Source organism: Pelophylax lessonae (assembly GCF_965119305.1).
Source record: "Pelophylax lessonae genome assembly, chromosome: 3".
Classification (NCBI taxonomy): Eukaryota; Metazoa; Chordata; class Amphibia; order Anura; family Ranidae; genus Pelophylax; species Pelophylax lessonae.
The window spans coordinates 287,574,801-287,594,163 of record NC_138770.1 but is presented as its reverse complement, the minus strand read 5'-3'; the positions used below and the strand labels follow the sequence as shown (position 1 = coordinate 287,594,163).

Below are 19,363 nucleotides of genomic sequence, written 5' to 3'. Positions count from 1 at the left end.
GTGGTTTTGATGCCACCGCAGCTCCATCCAATCACACAGCCGAAGTTTGCGAACCCCGAAGGGAGACCAGGTGAAGATGGCAGCGTAAAGTGTGACAGCGCTGTGTGGGAGGTATCGGCTTTACAGCTAAGTCCGTTATAATGTGCTAGTATGCGGAGCATCCTAGTACATTATAAAACTTAACCCTGCAGGGGGGCCCACTTAATTTTTGCTTCAGTGGCGGTTTACTACTGCTTTAATACATTACGTCCATTCATATGTTTGCATATTTCCAAAAAAAGTATTAATGTTTAAGCTTGGTTGTTCTAGTACATTAAGAAGATAATTACATTGACACTTGCCCTTAAAATTTGTTCAGCAGCCATTCTCTATAGGGTCCAGTTTTTCTGAGATGGGAATAATGTCACAGCGCTTCAGGCACACAATACTCATTAGGTATACAAACTGTCCCAAAAATTACTTTGATATTTAGCATAAAATATGTATCTGAAATACCATTACAGAACGAACAGGGCATATGCTATACCCATAGTTGGTGGCAATGTGTAACCAGGAACTGGTAGATCTCTTTAACTGAACTCAATAACAAGTATTTTGATGCTCATATCGTTTTACTGGTAGTCTGACTTGATTATGGCCATTTTTACTTGTATTCCACAAAGTGCAAACTGGTAAAAATATATAGGTAGATCTAGTCTTCTGTAATGTGAGTATTGCAGTTGCCATGATATATCTTGATGTGGCCATCACATTTGTAATATTGATCAAAGATGTCAGCATAACCGTGATCCTTCCACCAGGTACACAGTTGTCTATTCCAGCCACAATCAAGGACATAGAAGAGTTCTGGATGTTCCATTCCAATCATAGAGAAGAAGTCTTGGTCGCCTAAGTGTCCCTTGAAGTGATATTTTTCAGCAAGCTGACGTATAGCATTGGGTTCAAGCAGCTCGTTGTAAAGTTTGGATTGACGCATGGCTTCTAAGTTCAGCAGCATCACTCCACTGTTAAACCCAGGCATTCCATTTGGGGGAGGACTACCTACCTTGGTGTTTGGATTCTCGCGACGATACTGCCAAAATGTATGTCTAACAGGAAACAAGAAAAAAATAATGAGGTTAAGGGTGGATACAGCCAGTCAAAATTATGTAGCTGTCTATGTAGAGAGTCACCTACTGCACTTAAAAACAGCATTAAACCAAAAATCTGAAATTTACATTATGTACATGATATGTTGCAAACAAACTAATGGTGGTGCACTGTATGTACTGTATAAGTACTCATATGTATACAAATTGAAATCTTTTATGAATATATTGGTTTTCCTGCTCCACCTTTTTGCCAGCCTTGTAAAATGGATACCAAATTAAGTGAATGGAGAATCCAAAATTACATTTTTTCTTCTTGACAGGAAATAATGTGTGTTTAACAATAAACTACCCTCTATATTGTTTATATTTTAAATATCTTTTGTTCTGATAAGACTTTCACACTGTCATCTGTAGTGGATATAAAAAAAATATGTTGCATTGGTAACAATTTGTATATTTTAGGTTTAATGGCATCACTAAGGTATAAATACGCACATAATCAATATAATTCTGCAATAATACTGTTTTACAAACCAAGCATAAAACATTACTCAATGTTCTAAGATGGTGCAAAATATTTTTTCACCCCTTTTGTAGGCTAATACAGTGATTAGCAGATTTTACCAGCAGAGTCTATAGATTTCCTATCCTCATTTTTTGCACCTCTGTAAACCAAATTACCTAGTGATGCACTGAATTTTCAGCCACCAAAAACTATCAGGTAAAAATTGATTTTTGTAAAATCTTACCGTAAAATCCTTTTCTCTTAAGCTCATTGACAGACGCAGTCCTCTTGATTAATAACACATTGGGTTATACTGCCCTTTACAGGAGTAGGACACTAGACGGAAGGAAAACGTTCTGGCCACACCTTAGGGGCAGTCCCAGAGGGTATATCCTTTCTCTCTCTGCTACAGGAAGTCAGTTATGTCACAAAGCAGTGTCAGAGAATTTAACCAAACCCCACTCAAAAAAACCGAGGGGCGGGTACCGCCGTCTGTCAATGAGCTTAAGAGAAAAGGATTTTTACGGTACGATTTTACAAAAATCTATTTTTCTCTGTCGCTCATTGACAGACGCAGTCCTCTTGATTAATAACACATTGGGACGTCCCAAAGCAGTGCCACAAATGAGGGGTGGGATAACAGAAAAATTCAAATCTAGAAGGCCCAACTGGTGCCGACTAGAAGTCTTAAAGGCTCATTTAAATCAAATGATGAGACTCAACTGAAAATCCAACGGACTGGATCCGAACCGGGCTTCCCTGGAGCTGCTCGGTCCAGTAAATCAGACAAAGTCTGATCATTCTCAGTTCCCACACATTTATCGGAAACCTGGATTCTATCTGAAGGAGTAACTTCCCCTGGGTGAGCATTGGAGACCGAAGCCTCCAGACCAGAGACTCCCTGGTCTGTTCGCTCAACCGGATCCAATTGTCCAGGGAATCGGGATTCCGATTCCATTAGAAAAGAATCTCCTTTAAAAGAATTCTCCTGGAGGGAACTGGAAATGACCTTTGAAAAAAGTGAAGAAAACGTTCTGCTCAAGGAACGGGAACTACCGCTCCCTGTAGCATATGAATGTTGGAAGGGAAGAATCGCACCGGTAGAAGTGATCGCAACTCGATCCTGTATCCTGACCACACGGCCTCCTGAACCCCTTCGTCCGGGCTTTAGGAAGGTCATGGATCTGGAAACCGGTGAAGACGTCCCCCCACCCCAGAGATGGGTGGGGGCGCACCTTCAGGCTGTATTGGTTTTATCTTCAGGTTTGGCTGAGCCGGACTTTTGTTTACCCGACCAGCGTCCTTTGAAACCCCCTGAAGGGGTTTTGCCCTTCTCGCTCGCCCCAGCGGAGCGAACAAACCTTTTATGAGCGGTAAAGGAAGGTCCTCGCCTGCTGCGAGGTCCTTTGTCCTTAGCAGTCTGTGGCAAAAAAGTGCTCTTGCCCCCAGTGACATCCTTTATAATCTCATCTAAGGTGGCCCCAAACAGGCGATCCCCCTGAAAAGGGAGATTAGTCAAAGTTTTCTTGGAACCTAGATCCGCCGACCAGCACTTTAACCACAATACACGTCTGAGGACCACTGCTGACATAGATGCATGCCCTAACAGGGGAGTGAAATCCAGGGCGGCGTCACAGATGAACTGTAGTCCTTGTATAATTTGCTCCATCAAATCAGATGCTGCCGGGGGGATACTTCTCCCCTTTAAGTCACGGCGTAACAATTTGGCCCATTCTGTTAATGTTTGTGAAACTAAACCAATGGCAACCACTGGCCTAAAGGTTGACCCTATCAGAAAAAAAGTGGTGCGGGACTCCGCTTCTACCTTTCGATACACCAGATCCTTAAAGGACGGAGCATCCTCCAACAGGATTACAGAAGTTTTATTTAGTCTGGAAATCGGTGGGTCCACCACTGGTGGTACCGTCCATTTCTTAATGAGGGATTCCTCAAACGGATAGCGCCTAGCAATGCGTTTAGAAACAGCAAGGGCGCGTTTCGGATGATCCCATTCCTCTTTAATCTTATTGCCAAAACATTTGGGTAAAGGAAAAACCTTCGCCATTTTGGCACGTTTACTAGTACCGAAAGGAATTTCCATCTCGGTTACCTCTGCCGGTATAACCTCAAGCCTTAAGGTTTTCCGGACAGACACAACTAGTGCGTCCACCAACGCTTCTTCTTGTGCTATGGCGGAGGCAAGAACGTCCTCCTCACTGTCTGAGGAGACATTACCTGAGACCGCAGCCCCAGAAGAGGGACCTGCAGCTGCAGTGACCGGCTCAGAATCCGAATCTGAAGTATCAGATGAAATAGGGGTAGGCTGGGGTCGCTTTCTTGACCCCCGTCCCTGACAGGCCACCTTAGGTCCTTACTCCTAACTAGACAGAAAAAACTGACTTCCTGTAGCAGAGAGAGAGAGGATATACCCTCTGGGACTGTCCCTAAGGTGTGGCCAGAACGTTTTCCTTCCGTTTAGTGTCCTACTCCTGTAGAGGGCAGTATAACCCAATGTGTTATTAATCAAGAGGACTGCGTCTGTCAATGAGCGACAGAGAAAAATAGGGTTTTCAGCATTGTGTTGAAAGAAAAAAAGTCCTGCAGCACATGTGATGGCTTCTGTTTTCTTGCTGAACAGATCCCCATGGCTCCCAGGGTGGCTCAGCTAAGCCTTACTTAGGCTGAAGGGTGTGAGGATTGTTCCCTGCTTTCTCTCTCTTCCAGCACACTTCCTCTTTGGCACCTTCCTGTCTGTCTGCACAGGGGTCCCCACCAGGTCCTCGACTCTCTCTCCGCATGGCCAGGCTCCAGAATACTTAAGGGCTATCTCTCCAACTTCTGGGCAGTCCTCACCCAGGGATTGGTAGAGATTCCATAAATATTCAGGCCTTGATCTCTGTCCCCCTAAACTCTAAGTTCTAGAACCTCCAAGAAGATTCCAGAAACGAGGGGGAGGCGACAGAGACTTAGTCCTCAGAGCCTGCCAGAAACCATGAAAAACCCAATTAACAGTGGCTACAGTGGTGCCTAATTAACCTATCTACTCTATGTGCACAGCGGGTGCTACACATACTTGCTCTGACCTCAGGCCTACTTGATAACAAAGTCCCAATTTACAGTTCCATGTTGCCGACAATATATTCATTTTAAATATACTGTTCTGTTTGGGGATAATCGGATGAACTGTCATAGAATAGATTTTTACTTTAACACTGCATTGTTCCATCATTTCAGATGACATAGTGTCTGCCAGTAGGAATCTATATAGAGAGGCTTTCCTGCAGTGTCCAGAGCCATGTGATTGTTTCTAGTACTGAGTACAAGACAGCCAATCTCCCAGGTGGGCAAAAGTGTCAACATTTAAGTAAAATCACAAGATTATATACCACACTAACACAAACTATTTAGAACACTGCTAGTCAAAAACAAGTCTTATATAACTATAAAAGGGCTTACATATAGTATACTTGCTAAAATTAATGCAATATTGCACAAAGTGGGTTAGAGATTTTGTCGTAACAGACGACTTTGTTCATGATATATTAGAGGAAACAAACACAAAGTTGCTTACCAAATGTGTTGCAACAAATAAGATCATTTGTAATGAAAAAAATAGGTAATAAGCATGACACCCTGTTAACTGTCCTTCCTTAATATCAGATTCAACAGTAGCTCTTAGACCTTGATCACACTGCCGTGGCTTTAAAGTCGCTTGACTTTGAATCTGACATCTCTACGTGACTTTATCGCAGTTTGCATACGACTTCTTTACCAGAAGTCAATGCAAGAGGTGTTGAAGTCGCACCAAAGTAGCGCAGGAACATTTTTCTAAGACTTCAGTCGCACTGATTAAAACGGTTCCATTACCGTTATGGGGTGCGACTTGTCATGCGACTTTGAACTCTCGAGTCGCATGACAAGTCACGGTAGTGTGAACTGGGGATTAGTTAAATAGATGCACATGTCCCACTACTCTCATGTAAGTTGCATACTGTTAATATAACTAATGACAATGGAGTTTAACACCTGGTACATAATTGTAGGGAGTTGTTCTCACAGAACATCCCAAACACTTGCTAGCCCTGACAAGTGATGACCCTCTAAGACACTGGCATTACCCGACATTCTAATATTGTAAGCACAAAATATTGCCAACATGTTTTAGGACTTCTTTACTTCCTTAGAGCTAAGCCTATTCTTCCCTGTCTGTTTACATTTAGTACATAAAAAAACAACTTGGGGACCATGTCTTTCCTAAGAATGGGTGAGAGTGGACACAAAGACCCATCTCCTTAGATTTTGTGTTCTGTATCTGGTAGTGTTGACAGTACAGTGGAGCAAAGGCCCAGAATGACAGAGGGGAAAAAAATGTCAATGTAGGCCCTTTTTGGAAGTAACTGAGCTACTGTTCAACAGGGCCAAAAAAACTTAAAATTATTAAGGGACTAAAAGGACAAACTATTAAACATTGTAATTTTGCCATCTATTTTATCTGCACAATTTTTAGTTACATCCTACTGTGAACAAATAGCATCTGAATGTGCATGTATCAGAAAAAGTACAAAGTAGGGATAGGCCGATATATCGAGGGCCGATATATCGGTATCAGCCCCGGAACTGGCCGATATTTTTGTAACGTCATTTTGCCTTCTTAGGCTGCCTCCCTTGCCTTGGACAACCTCGTCTGGAGTCAGGACTAGTCTCTCGGGAGTGTATCACAGCCATACACCCACCCACAGCAGCCCGGTGCCAGCCAGTCACCCACATCAACAGGCCCTGTACCAGCCAGCCAGCCACAGGCACTGTACCAGCAAACCAGCCAGCCACCCACCCACAGGCCCTGTACCAGCCAGCCAGCCACCCACAGGCCCTGTACCAGCCAGCCACCCACCCACAGGCCCTGTACCAGCCAGTCACAGTACCAGCCAGCCAGCCACCCACAGGCCCTGTATCAGCCAGCCACCCACAGCCCCTGTGCCAGCCAGCCACCCACCACAGGGTGCCAGCCAGCCACCCACCACAGGGTGCCAGACAGCAAGCCACCCAACACAGGGTGTCAGCCAGCCACCCACCCACCCGCCACAGGGTGCCAGCAAGCCAGCCACCCACCACAGGGTGCCAGCAAGCCAGCCACCACAGGGTGCCAGCCAGCCACCCACCAAAGGTTGCCAGAAAGCCAGTCATTAAGCATTAAACAAAAATTAACATGTTCAGTACCAGATTTGTGTAAAAAATTGTCTTTATTTTTCAAAACTTTAAATGTACAAAATATCGGCCAATACCGATACGTTGTGACCTAAATATCGATATCAGCCCTGAAAAGAACGGAATTTTGGTAAAATCTTACCTGTAAAATTCCTTTCTCTGAGTCCTCCGACAGTCGCCGCCATCTTCATATTCGACACAATGGGGTATTAGACTTTGCTCCGTAGGAGTAGCTAGGCAACAGAATATGTCAATATTAAAGCTTTTAACATATCCCCACCCCAGGGGGTGGTCCCCTCAGTCTATACCCTCCTGCTTCCTGTTTCCTGCTTCAGTTTCAGTGGAATAGCAGTAGAGTACCTAAACTCCCAAAGAGGGGCGGGGGCGGCGACTGTCGGAGGACTCAGAGAAAGGAATTTTACAGGTAAGATTTTACAAAAATTCCGTTTTCTCTTACGTCCTCCGACAGTCGCCGCCATCTTCATATTCGTCACAATGGGGACGTCCCAAAGCAGTGCAAACATGAGGGGTGGGAAACGCAGCCGCGCCTAAAGGCAACGCAGTCTCCACATCAAGAAAGTAACCTTACCAAAGGAAGGAAACCAGCTGGGCAACACGAGAAAAAATTTGCTCAACGGGAGCAATAACCCAGGAAAAAAACAAATAACCCAGGGATACAAAGAAATCCCAAACAGCCCAAAGGACCAAAAACCATGGACCCTAAGGGACCGCCGCACCATGCGGCCAAAGGAAGCATCTGCCGATGCTTGAACATCCACTCTGTGGAACAGAGTGAAGGTGTGCACGGTCGACCAAGTCGCCGCCCTACACACCTGGGCCACAGAAGCCCCATGATGACAGGACCAAGACGTACTCAGAGATCTGGTAGAGTGCGCCCTCACAGGCATAAGGGAAACTTTACCCCGCAAAGCATAGGCCTGTTCAACGGCCTGTCTGAAACAATTGGCGACGGCAGAAGCCGACGCCGCCACGCCCTTCCGAGGACCCCCGGAAGGACAAACAAAGAATCCGACTTGTGAAAAGATTCAGACGAATTTAGGTAAACCCTAATCGCCATTAACAGCATCCAAGGAGTGCAACACCACCTCCTCCGAATGTTTAGACTTTGCGCAAGGCGAAGGCAAGACAATGTCCTCATTGAGGTGAAATTCCGAAACCCTCTTCGGAAAAAAAGAAGGGTTAGGTCGCAAGACCACCTTAACCAAGTGATTGACCAGATACAGACAATGGCAGGACAGGCTGCCAGCCCCGACACTCTGCGAGCCGAATTGATCGCCACCAAAAAAGGTGACCTTCTAGGACAACATAGACAACGAGATCTACCCGATCCGTTCAAAAAAGAACCATGTTGTAACACGGACAGAACAAGATTCCAGTCCCAAGGAGGCAGAGACACCCTCCTAGGAGGGACCAGATGCCCCCGAACAAAAGTGCCAATCAAGGAGATAGATGCCATAGGACGTTGAAAAAAGAACGGCCATCGCAGACACCTGACCCTTGATCATAGCCAGCGCCAAACGCTGTCAACACCCTTTCGAAGGAAGGACAACACCCCAGACACCGACCACGGGCGAGGTGAAGACCCCCTGAACTCACACCAGGCAAAATAGGCCTCCGAAATACGGTTAAAAGACCTACCCCGAGGAAAAATTCCTCGCGTCGATCAAAGTGTGAATGACCTCAGGGGAGAGACCCCTATCCCTCAGGGCCTCGGTTTCAACAGCCAGGCCGGCAAAGCCAGCGACTGCAAGGCAGGATGAAATATCAGCCCTTGAGACCGGATATCCTCCCGAAGAGGCAGACGCCACGGGCGTCGACCGCCAAATGCACGAGGTCTGCATACCAGGACCGGCGAGGCCAGTCCGGTGTCACAAGAATCACCGTGTTTTGGTTCCGAGACCAACCTGCGAAGGAACCTGGGCAGCAATTGAAACGGTGAAAACGCATACATCAGTCGGTACTGATGCCACGGAGCTACCAACGCGTCTGACGCGTCTGCCCGAGGATCGCGTGGCCTTGCCACGAACCTGTACACCTTGCTGTACAGACGAGACGCGAACAGGTCCACCTCCGGAAGACCCCACGTCGCGCACAACATCTGGAGAACACCCGGACAGAGGGGCCATTCCCCCTGGTCCAGGGACTGGCGGCATCAGATAATCCGCCCGCCAGTTCTGCTACCCCTGGAATGTGAACCGCCGATATCGCCGGGACATGCGTCTCGGCCCAAGACAGAATGTCGGCCACTTCCCGAGCCACCCGGGCCCTCTTGGTGTCCCCTTGGCGAATGACGTAAGCCACCGCCGTGGCAATGTCCGTCTGCACCCGAACCGGACAGCCCTGCAGCCTGTCCGGCCAACGTTGAAGGCAGAGAATCATCGCACGCAACTCCAGAATGCTGACCGGAAGGGAGGATTCCCCCTCCGACCAAGTTCCCTGGGCGGACAGAACGCCCAGAACACCACCCCAGCCCGACAGGCTGGCATCCGTGGTGACCACCGTCCATGAGAGAGGACGAAAAGACTTGCCCCCTGACACCGGCGGGGACAGGAGCCACCACAGAAGAACCCTTCTGGCGCGATGGCCCAACGAAATCCGGATCCAGAGATCGCGGTCGCCCGTCCCACCTGGACAGGATCTCCGCTTGGAGACCCCGCGTGTGAAACTGGGCGAAAGGAATCGCCTCGAAAGCCGAGACCATCAATCCCAGACATCTCATGCACGTCCGAGTGGACGAGGACGGAGCGTCCCTGAGGGACCTAACTTCCTTCCTGAAGAGTCCTGAGTTTGTCGTCCGGTAGGAAGACCTTCGCCTGGACAGAGTCCAGAACCATTCCCAGGTAAGGGAGACGAACCGATGGGCACAGTGCTGACTTTGGAAAAGTTATCGTCCAACCAAACTCCTGCAGAGACTGCATCGTAACGGACAGAGCCTTCTCCAGACCCTGGCTGGTCGCAGACCGAACCAGAATATCGTCCAGATACCCTAGGACAGAGACGCCCTGGGCTCTCAACAAAGCCAAAACCGGTGCCCGCACCTTGGTGAACACCCATGGAGCTGAGGCGAGACCAAAGGGCAACGCCACAAATTGGTAGTGATCCTCCGCTATGGCGAATCGAAGGTACCTCTGGTGACCCTCGAAATTCGGGATGTGAAGATACGCATCCTTCAAGTCGATGGAAGCCATGAACTCCCCCGTAACCAGGGCAGCCACCACCGACCGCAGAGATTCCATGCGGAACTTGCGCACCCGTACAAAGCGGTTCAGCGCCTTTAAGTCCAGAATCGGACGTACCTTGCCCTCCTTCCCGGGCACGGTGAACAGATTGGAATAGAACCCCCGAAACCTGTCCCGATGAGGCACCGGGACCACCACTCCCTGAGCCCTCAGGTCCTGCACCGCTAGATGCAGATCCCGCAAACGCTCCGGGGACAGTAGAAGATTTGAGGGAAAAAATCTGCGCTCCGGCCTATAGAGAAACTCGATCTCGTAACCAGATCGAACGATTTCCTGAACCCACCTGTCCCGAACCCGGGATAGCCATGGCTGAAGGAAACCGAGCAAGCGTCCCCCCACCCCAGAGTTGGGTGAGGGCGCCCCTTCAGGCCGCACTGTTGTGGGCCGCTGAACCGGACTGGCCGGACTTTTGCTTACCAGTCCACGGCTTCTTACCAGGAGCCGTCTTAGCCTTGTGGGATTAGGGTAAGAGCGTGCTCTTACCACCCGTGATCCCCCTAATTAACGTATCTAGGGACTCACCAAAAAAGGCGAGAACCATCATAGGGCAGATTAGCCAAGGTCTTACGCGAAGATTGGTCCACCGACCAACACTTCAACCAAACCAAAACGGCGAGACAATACCGCCACACCATGTACACGTGCAGCCAACGGAACCATATCCAGGTCCGCATCACACAAATACATGACACCCTGGTGGATTTGATCCACCATATCCAAAGTCGCCTGGAGGGCAGAATCAGCCACCAGGACGCGATTAAGCACCTGCGTCCAGCTCGCGACAGCCTGGGCCGCCATAAGTGAAGCAAATAAAGCTTTCAGCATAGAACCCATAATAGAATAGGCATAACGGGCAAGGGACTCCGTCCGTTTGTCCGTGGCATCCCGGAACACCGGGATATCCTCAGCAGGAATCGCAGTGGGTTTATTCAGAACCGCTATCGCATGATCCACCGGAGGTGGGACACACCAACGCTCATCAGTAGCGGGCGTAAAAGGATAGCGCAGCTTAAACCTACTTGGTATAGCAAAAGGCTTGCGTATATTACGTCAATGTTCCTTTACAGCGCATTGAAAATCATCAGTGCAGGGAAATACCTGCGATGTTTTGCGTCTTTTCTGCGTCCCATAAGCCGCCAAGGCAGCAGGAGGACAAGGTTCATCCTGTAAACGCAGTGTTTGCTTGATAGAAGCAACCAATTCATCCATGAGTGCAAGCTCTTCAGACGAGCCAGGGGGAGAAATATCAACCCCCTCAACCTCAGCCTCCATTTCTGACCCTACAAGGTCCAGGAAGGAACGGGACCCCGACAAGGAGACCCCAGCAACAGCAGCCCCATCACCAACACCCTCTGAATCAGAGGAAATTGAAAACTCTGGGCCTTTTTGAGGATTGAGCAGCCATCAGCAATTGCACCTGAGTCGTAAGGCTAGCCACAATCGCAGCCAAATCCCCCCCCGAGGGGGAAAACCGCAGTCCCCTGGCTTCCCACCAATGTGACAGGAAATTTGCTTTCCTGAGAATCCATGCCCCAAAATGAGTAAAATAAAATGGGTGACCGCCCCTTTAAATAAGGCGCTGCGAATGTAGCCCACCGCCACACAAGCACACCCACACCAGGGACCCCCACAGGGAGAAGTTATACTCAGGCAAGGATACAGAGAATAGAGGGAAAAAACCTGGCGAGACCGCTGCTGCTGCTGGCCAGATCGGTGCTCCTGTAGAAAAGGAATTGCTGATATTCAGGGCGCTCCATTAAAGCCTATGGGAGGCTACAAGAAAATGGCCGCCATGCATGTGTACCATGCGGCCGGAGCGAGTACAGCCAAAATGGCGCCGTTTGGCGCCGAAACCGCAGCTCCCCCACCTCATGAAGGTGGAATAAAAATACACCACACAGTTATAAAGAACATGGTGGACCGCCGCAGCGGCGCTGTAATGTGCCCCAAACATGATAGCATCAAGTTCCACAGCACACAGCCGTTCACACACCAGACTGACACAGAAGTGCAGCACAGCCCCCCCTCCTTGCAGCCCACAGCATGCAGTGTGAGAGATAGGGAAACATCAATAGTGTGAACACAGGGCAAGGTAACACAGTCCCAGACTGACACCCCCCAGACAGACAGGTCCCCACATGAATACACTTACCTCTTACATGGCGTGGGGGACCCGCACAGGCGAACAAGCCGCTGTACATGAGACAGGGAGAGTCGCATCCAGGACGCAGCAGAAGGTGGGTTGAGAAACCGCACAGCGTCCAGTGAGGTAGCCACCTCACCCTAGCATCCCTGCACGGAACAGGGATGGGTCGTTCAGAAAACTCAGGAGCGGTACCTGACTGAACGCTCGATGGCGGGCTGAGAAGCCACTGACCCACAACCTGCGACCAGGGGAGTCAGCCCGAGACGCAGCCCGCATTTATCCTCTTCATCCGAAGATCTAACTATTGCTGGTAAAAATAACAGCTAAATAAAGAAAGAGAGAAAAAACTCAAATAAAATCAAAAAAGAGAGAAGGCTGAGACAAAATGCCCCAGCATAGAGACATCCAGCTACTCCTGACAAGCTAGACATTGAAACTGAAGCAGGAAACAGGAAGCAGGAGGGTATAGACTGAGGGGACCACCCCCTGGGGTGGGGATATGTTAAAAGCTTTAATATTGACATATTCTGTTGCCTAGCTACTCCTACGGAGCAAAGTCTAATACCCCATTGTGATGAATATGAAGATGGCGGCGACTCTCGGAGGACTTAAGAGAAACCATATCGGTCTATACCTAGTACAAAGTGACTGCAAAAGTTACAGAAGGCAAGCTGTAGGATGTAAGGTCACCTTCCTAGTTGTTGCTATATTCTTGTTTGAAAATAATTCAGGCCCAGTAAATGTTCTATCCCAGTTCTGCACTGCTTAGATTAGTATGAATTATTCTAGCTAGATCAAGGGACCCTCATGTCTATTTAAATTAACCATATTATTAGAAGATACTACATACCTGCTATAAGAAGACTGCAAACACCTTTTCGGAGGGTCAGTTTCTCAAAAAAGTTGCTATTTCCCTGCCCTCCCAGCCACTGAAAGTATTCATACACTTCTGGGAGTGGAAATACCTACTCCCCCTCCTGCTGTGGTTTCTCCTCACAGCTTGTACATCACTACAGTGGAGGGAACCACAAAGTGCGATGGGGGAAGCAATTATTTGACTCATCTGACTGGTCAAAAACTCGCAGAGGATGGTAAGCAGGAAAAAAGGCAGCTTTTCAATAAACAGCTTGCCAGAAAGGTAGGTATATGAATTCTTCTTGTACATACAATTGACCCTGTGCTGACGAATTCACATTAAACTATTTGTGTGCAGCAAGACTCTCATTGGCTCAAGAGTGCATTGAAGTCTAATAAAGACCTGATAAAAGTGTGTCAGTTCCTGGAAGACCGTTCCAAGATTCAGGCTGGAAAAAGTGCACATATGTTTAATATTGTGCATGCACCTAACCAAAGGTGGACAAGGATTAACCACAAATAAAAAAAATGTACAATGAAGTTTGGAACCCAATGACATGCTTATTGTTCCACTCATGCCTGTGAGTTCCCCCCACACAGATCACCGCATAAATAAGAAGTCTGGTAAAACAAAAGTACAGCTACTTTAAAGATAAGAAATTCATAAAACAACTTTAATGAGTAAAACCACTTTACATTCATGTGGGAAAAAAAAACCTCTTTTAGCTGAAAGTGTTTTTTAGAGTGCAATTGTCCTGTGCTATCAAATGTGGGTATCCTAATAACTAAATGGCCCTATGACTCATAACAAGCAGTATCACCCATGTTAATTATATAAAAGATGCTACACTTAATGGATAAAAACTTGATTTTCAAGACTCATAGGGGTTGGTTTACTAAAACTGGAGAGTGCAAAATCTGGTGCAGCTCTGCATGGAAACCAATCAGTTTCCAGGTTTTATTCTCAAAGCCTAATTGAACAAGTTGAAGTTAGAAGGTGATTGGCTACCATGCACAGCTACAACCTGATTTAGTTTTTTCAGTTTTAGTAAACCAACCACTTGGTGTACAAAGTATCCAAAAAGGTAATGTACAAAAGGTAATGCACAGAAGACAGCTATAAAATCCGGCATTTACATTAACAAATGCAATGTCAATTGTCCATGTTCCAGCAATGCATTAAAGGAAAATCACCACAAAGCAAGACACCCAAGCTGCCTCAGATGGAATTCTACTTTTTCAGACAACCTGTAATCTATTTATGGGGCAGTAACATCACTTGTAGTGAAGTGGAATAAATTTAGCCTTCCTCTTTTGTAACTTCAAAGTAGCAGATGCTGTGCTTCCCTCTTTTGTGACTTAGAAGCCTCTGGTACCATTCTAATTGTTCCATGTTGCTATTTGCCCCTTGCTGTGCTCAAATTCCTGCCCTTTGAGCCTGGACCCAATCCCTGCTGTATCCTCTTTCTGTTTGCCTTGCTGTGCCCGAATCTTTGCCCTGTGTACCCCTGAACTACTCCATTCTGCATTGCTGTATTTGGCCTTACTGGATTAGCTCTAGCTGAACCTCAGACAACTATCACTGTGACTCTGGACTTATGCTTGCTATTCAGTAGTGCTGCTTTCGGCCCCTGGCCTTGCTACTTGTAGTACTGCGTTCCAGCCTGAACTTATCCATTGCTGTGTGCACTTACTGTCCATGGTTTTATTACATGTCTGTCCTGCTGTACCTAGGTTTGCTGCTCTGTGGACCTACCCCTTTGCCAAGCTGGTTAAATCCCTCAAAAAAGAACCCTTCTGCAAAGAGGTCTCTCTGCATGAATTCTTATCTGCCCATACCTCTATCACATTCCCAATAACCACAAAGAATATAAACACAATTTGTCTTTACAAACCTAATTATTACCTTTTATAAAAAGTAGTGACTTTATTTCTGCAATGCATACAGCTTGTGCAGAGAGCAGAGCTGTTAGAGGGACCCAGCAGGCCCATCCAATAACTTCTGCCTGCACAGGAGATGGATACAAGACCACTCACTCTGCACAAAAAGAGAAAGCAGTAGTGACTGGTCTTTATTACAGGAAACTCTTACACAAAGGCAAAGTTTCACACGACAATACTGCGCAGATCTAGAAGAAATACAAAAAGCACACCAAGATTCAAGCAAGAATGCACATGTCTCTTGTATTTAGACAATACTTGCTTATCCTGGAGTTCAGCTTTAGATATAAAAAAAAGTGAGTTCGGTCATATAAGGTTATTTAAGCAAAACATTTCCTGAGTGCTGGGAGAAATATCAGAACATGAATATGGCATAACTGGAACTGGATATTATCTAAAGGTTAGGACTGGTGCTGACTAACCAGAGAGGAAATAGGTGTTGTGCAGAGCAGCATTTACCAGTCTATTGCACACAGCACTGCAGGAAACAGAATATTCGGCATGCTATTGTAAGTAAACTTTTGGCTAACACCTACAGAAGTTCTGATAAGCGGTAATAATAATTACTGGTAATAATACAATAGGGGATGACTTTATACAATCACCACTGACATGTCTAGCTTCTGATAGTGTAAGCTGCAGTGTACATGCATCATAAAAAAAAAGTTAAACTGCAGGTGGCTTTTTATTTGCAAATTCACATACAGTATATAATGCACCTGAGAGATGCAGAGTGATGGTCTCAGAGCAGTCTCAAGCAATGCAGATCCTGGATGTGCTGTCTGGCAGGTATGTCTGGATCACAAGGCTGGCTTAACAATTGAAGTGTTTTGTTAGGTTAAAACTACTTATTTTTAGGCGTTTGCCTGGATTGCAGCTTTCAATTAATAGTGCCTTATGAGTTCAGGTCAAACACTTTTAAAGCTCACTTGCAATCTCCAAACTCTATAAAGTCTACTTGCAATCTCCAAAATTTGTTAAATGGAAGATAAGCATGATCAGACCCCGATTCGCTCAGTGTATGAATTTTCAGAGGACTGTTGCTCCGAGGTGAGTCATTTGTACACACTTCCCTTGCTGTTAACAGATGCAGTTTAGCAGGCTCCTCTAAAGAGAAAGCTACAATTTTCCATTGAATATATTCCATAAAAAATGAATTTTTGTAAAATCTTACCGTAAAATTCCTTTCCCTGAGTCCTCCGACAGTCGCCGCCCATTCACACAGTCTTCACTTATGGGGTATTGACTTAATCTCCACAGGAGTTTCTAGGCATAAGACTTGTAAAAGAACAATAAATCTACATAGTCACATCCATGGGGGCTGTCCTACTAGTCTAATACCCCCCTGCAATAGCCATCCCAATTCAGTTTGGTCGCAAGCAGTGAAAGTGTATAAAAAAGACCCCAAAAAGAGGGGCGGGGGTGGCGACTGTCGGAGGACTCAGAGAAAGGAATTTTATGGTAAGATTTTACAAAAATTCAGTTTTCTCTTATGTCCTCCGACAGTCGCCGCCCATTCACACAGTCTTCACTTATGGGGATGTCCCAAAGCAGTGTAGACATGAGGGGTGGGCAACGCAACCGCCAGAAAAGCAACGTAGTACCCAGATCAGAGAAAGGAACCTTACATGTACAAGAAGGTAACCTTCTGGGTAACAAAAAACAAAGGCTCAACATGAGCAACAACCCATGAAAACAAATAACGAAGGGGAAAAAAAAAAAACCCAACAGCTAGGAACCCGAATAAAAACCAGGGTTTCCTAAAGAAGAGCCGAACAGAGAACTTTGCGGCCAAAAGATGCATCAGCTGACGGCAGAACATCAATTTTGTAGAATTTTGAGAAAGTGTGCGCCGACAACCAAGTCGCAGCCTTGCACACCTGGGTCACCGAGGCCTGATGCCGATAGGCCCAGGACGTACTCATCGACCTGGTAGAGTGCGTCTTGACAGGGAAGGGAGGAACCCGTTCCTGCAACGAGTAGGCCTGTATAATGGTCTGTCTGATCGATTTGGCAATGGTTGCTGCAGACGCAGCCATACCCTTCTGAGGTCCCTCAGGAAGGACAAACAGAGAATCCGATTTCCGAAAGGATTCAGTCGACGACAGGTAGACCCTCATCGCCCGGACAACATCCAAGGCATGTAAAGCAACCTCTTTTGGATGCTTGGGATTCGCGCAAAGCGAAGGCAAAACAATGTCCTCATTCAGGTGGAACTCCGAAACCACCTTTGGCAAGAAGGACTGATTAGGTCGCAAGACCACCTTATCCCTATGAACCACCAGATAAGGGGAGCGGCAAGACAACGCCGCCAACTCTGACACCCTGAGAGCAGAGGTGATCGCCACCAAGAAAGCCACCTTTTTAGATAGCATAGGCAATGAGATTTCCCTGATGTTTTCAAACGGGGAACCCTTGAACAAAGGTGCGAATTAAGGAATGAGACGCCACAGGGCGCTGGAAAAGAACAGCCAGGGCAGAGACCTGACCTTTAATTGTGTCCAGCGCAAGGCGCTGGTCCACCCCAGTCTGGAGGAAAGCTAACACTCTCGACACCGAGTAAGAACGAGGAGAGAAACCCCTGGACTCACACCAGGCAAAATAAGCTTTCCATGTACGGTAATAAATCTTACCAGAAAAGGCTTTTCTAGCCTTGATCAAAGTAGGAATAACCTCTGAGGAGAGACCCCTGTCTCTCAGGACCTGGCTTTCAACAGCCAGGCCGTTAAAGCCAGCGACTGTAAAGCAGGATGGAAGATCGGTCCCTGGGACAGCAGATCTTCTCGCATTGGCAGCCGCCATGGAGGCTCTACGGCCAGGTGAATGATGTCCGCGTACCAGAACCGGCGAGGTCAGTCCGGTGCTATCAGAATCACCAGTGATGGATCTGAGGCCAACCTGCAAAGGAACCTGGACAACAGCTGAAGCGGAGGAAAGGCATACATCAGACGATACTGACGCCAAGGCACCACCAGCGCATCCGAGGCGTCTGCAAGAGGATCGCGCGTTCTTGCCACAAACCTTTCCACCTTGTGGTTCAGCCGAGACGCGAACAGATCCACATCCGGGGATCCCCACTTCGCACACAGCATTTGAAACACCTCGGGGTGTAGGGGCCATTCTCCCTGGTCCAAGGTCTGGCGGCTCAGATAGTCGGCCTGCCAATTCTCCACACCCGGAATGTGAACTGCCGACAACGCCGGGACATGAGTCTCGGCCCAAGATAGAATACTGGTCACCTCCTGGGCCGCCCGGGCACTCCTGGTGCCTGGTTGGTGGTTGATGTAAGCCACCGCAGTGGCATTGTTCATCTGCACCCGCACAGGACGGCCCTAAAGGCGATCCGACCAATGGAGCAGGCACAGCCTGATCGCTCTCAATTCCAAAATGTTTATCGGAAGGGAAGACTCCCCCTTCGATCAGGTGCCCTGGGCAGACAGGTTGCCCAGGACGCCACCCCAGCCCGACAGGCTGGCATCCATGGTCACTACCGTCCACAGAATTGGCCGGAAGGATTTTCCGTCCGACACCGCCAGGGACTGAAGCCACCACAAGAGATCCGTTCTGGTCTGGTGACTCAGAGACACTCTCAGGTCCAAAGACTGAGGCAGTCTGTCCCACCTGGCGAGGATCTCCGCCTGGAGAGACCTCGTGTGAAACTGGGCAAATGGTATCGCCTCGAAGGCTGACACCATCAGCCCCAGGGACCACAAACAGGTCCTGAGTGACGAGGAGTTGTCGTCCCTGAGGGACCTGACCTCGTTCTGCAAAGTCCGGAGCTTGTCCACCGGCAAGAACACCCTCACTTGAGCAGAGTCCAGAACCATTCCCAGATACTGGAGACAAACCGAAGGCGACAAGGTCGACTTCTGAACATTGATCGTCCAACCGAACTCCTGAAGTGTCTGGACCGTAGTGGACAGATCGCGCAGCAGGTACTGACTGGCACTGGATCTTAACAGAAGATCGTCCAGATATCCCAAGACCGTGATGCCCTGTGCCCACAACAGGCCCAGAACAGGCGCCAAGACTTTGGTAAAGACCCTTGGAGCCGAAGCGAGACCGAAAGGTAACGCCACAAAACTGGTAATGATCCTCCGCGATAGCAAATCGGAGGTACCTCGGATGACCCTCGAAAATGGGGATGTGCAGATACGCATCCTTCAGGTCTATGGAAGCCAGGAACTCCCCCGGATTCAGGGAGGCCACCACTGAACGGAGTGACTCCATGCGGAATTTTTGAACATGCACGAAGCGGTTCAGTGCTTTTAAGTCCAGAATCGGACGCACTTTGCCCTCCTTTCTGGGCACAGTGAACAGATTCGAGTAATAACCCCGAAACCTGTCCCGATGAGGCACC

At 47.8% G+C, this 19,363-nt stretch overlaps 1 protein-coding gene across 1 annotated transcript in view; it reads right to left on the bottom strand.

Moving 5' to 3' along the window:
* Positions 1-504: 504 nt before the first annotated feature.
* The window catches only part of XXYLT1 (xyloside xylosyltransferase 1), a 350,101-nt gene continuing 331,242 nt past the window's right edge, over positions 505-19,363 (bottom strand). The window contains exon 4 of the mRNA XM_082251565.1: positions 505-1,088. Coding sequence (XP_082107691.1) covers positions 692-1,088 — 397 coding nt within the window. The 3' untranslated portion in view covers positions 505-691. The remainder of the gene's footprint in view (positions 1,089-19,363) is intronic.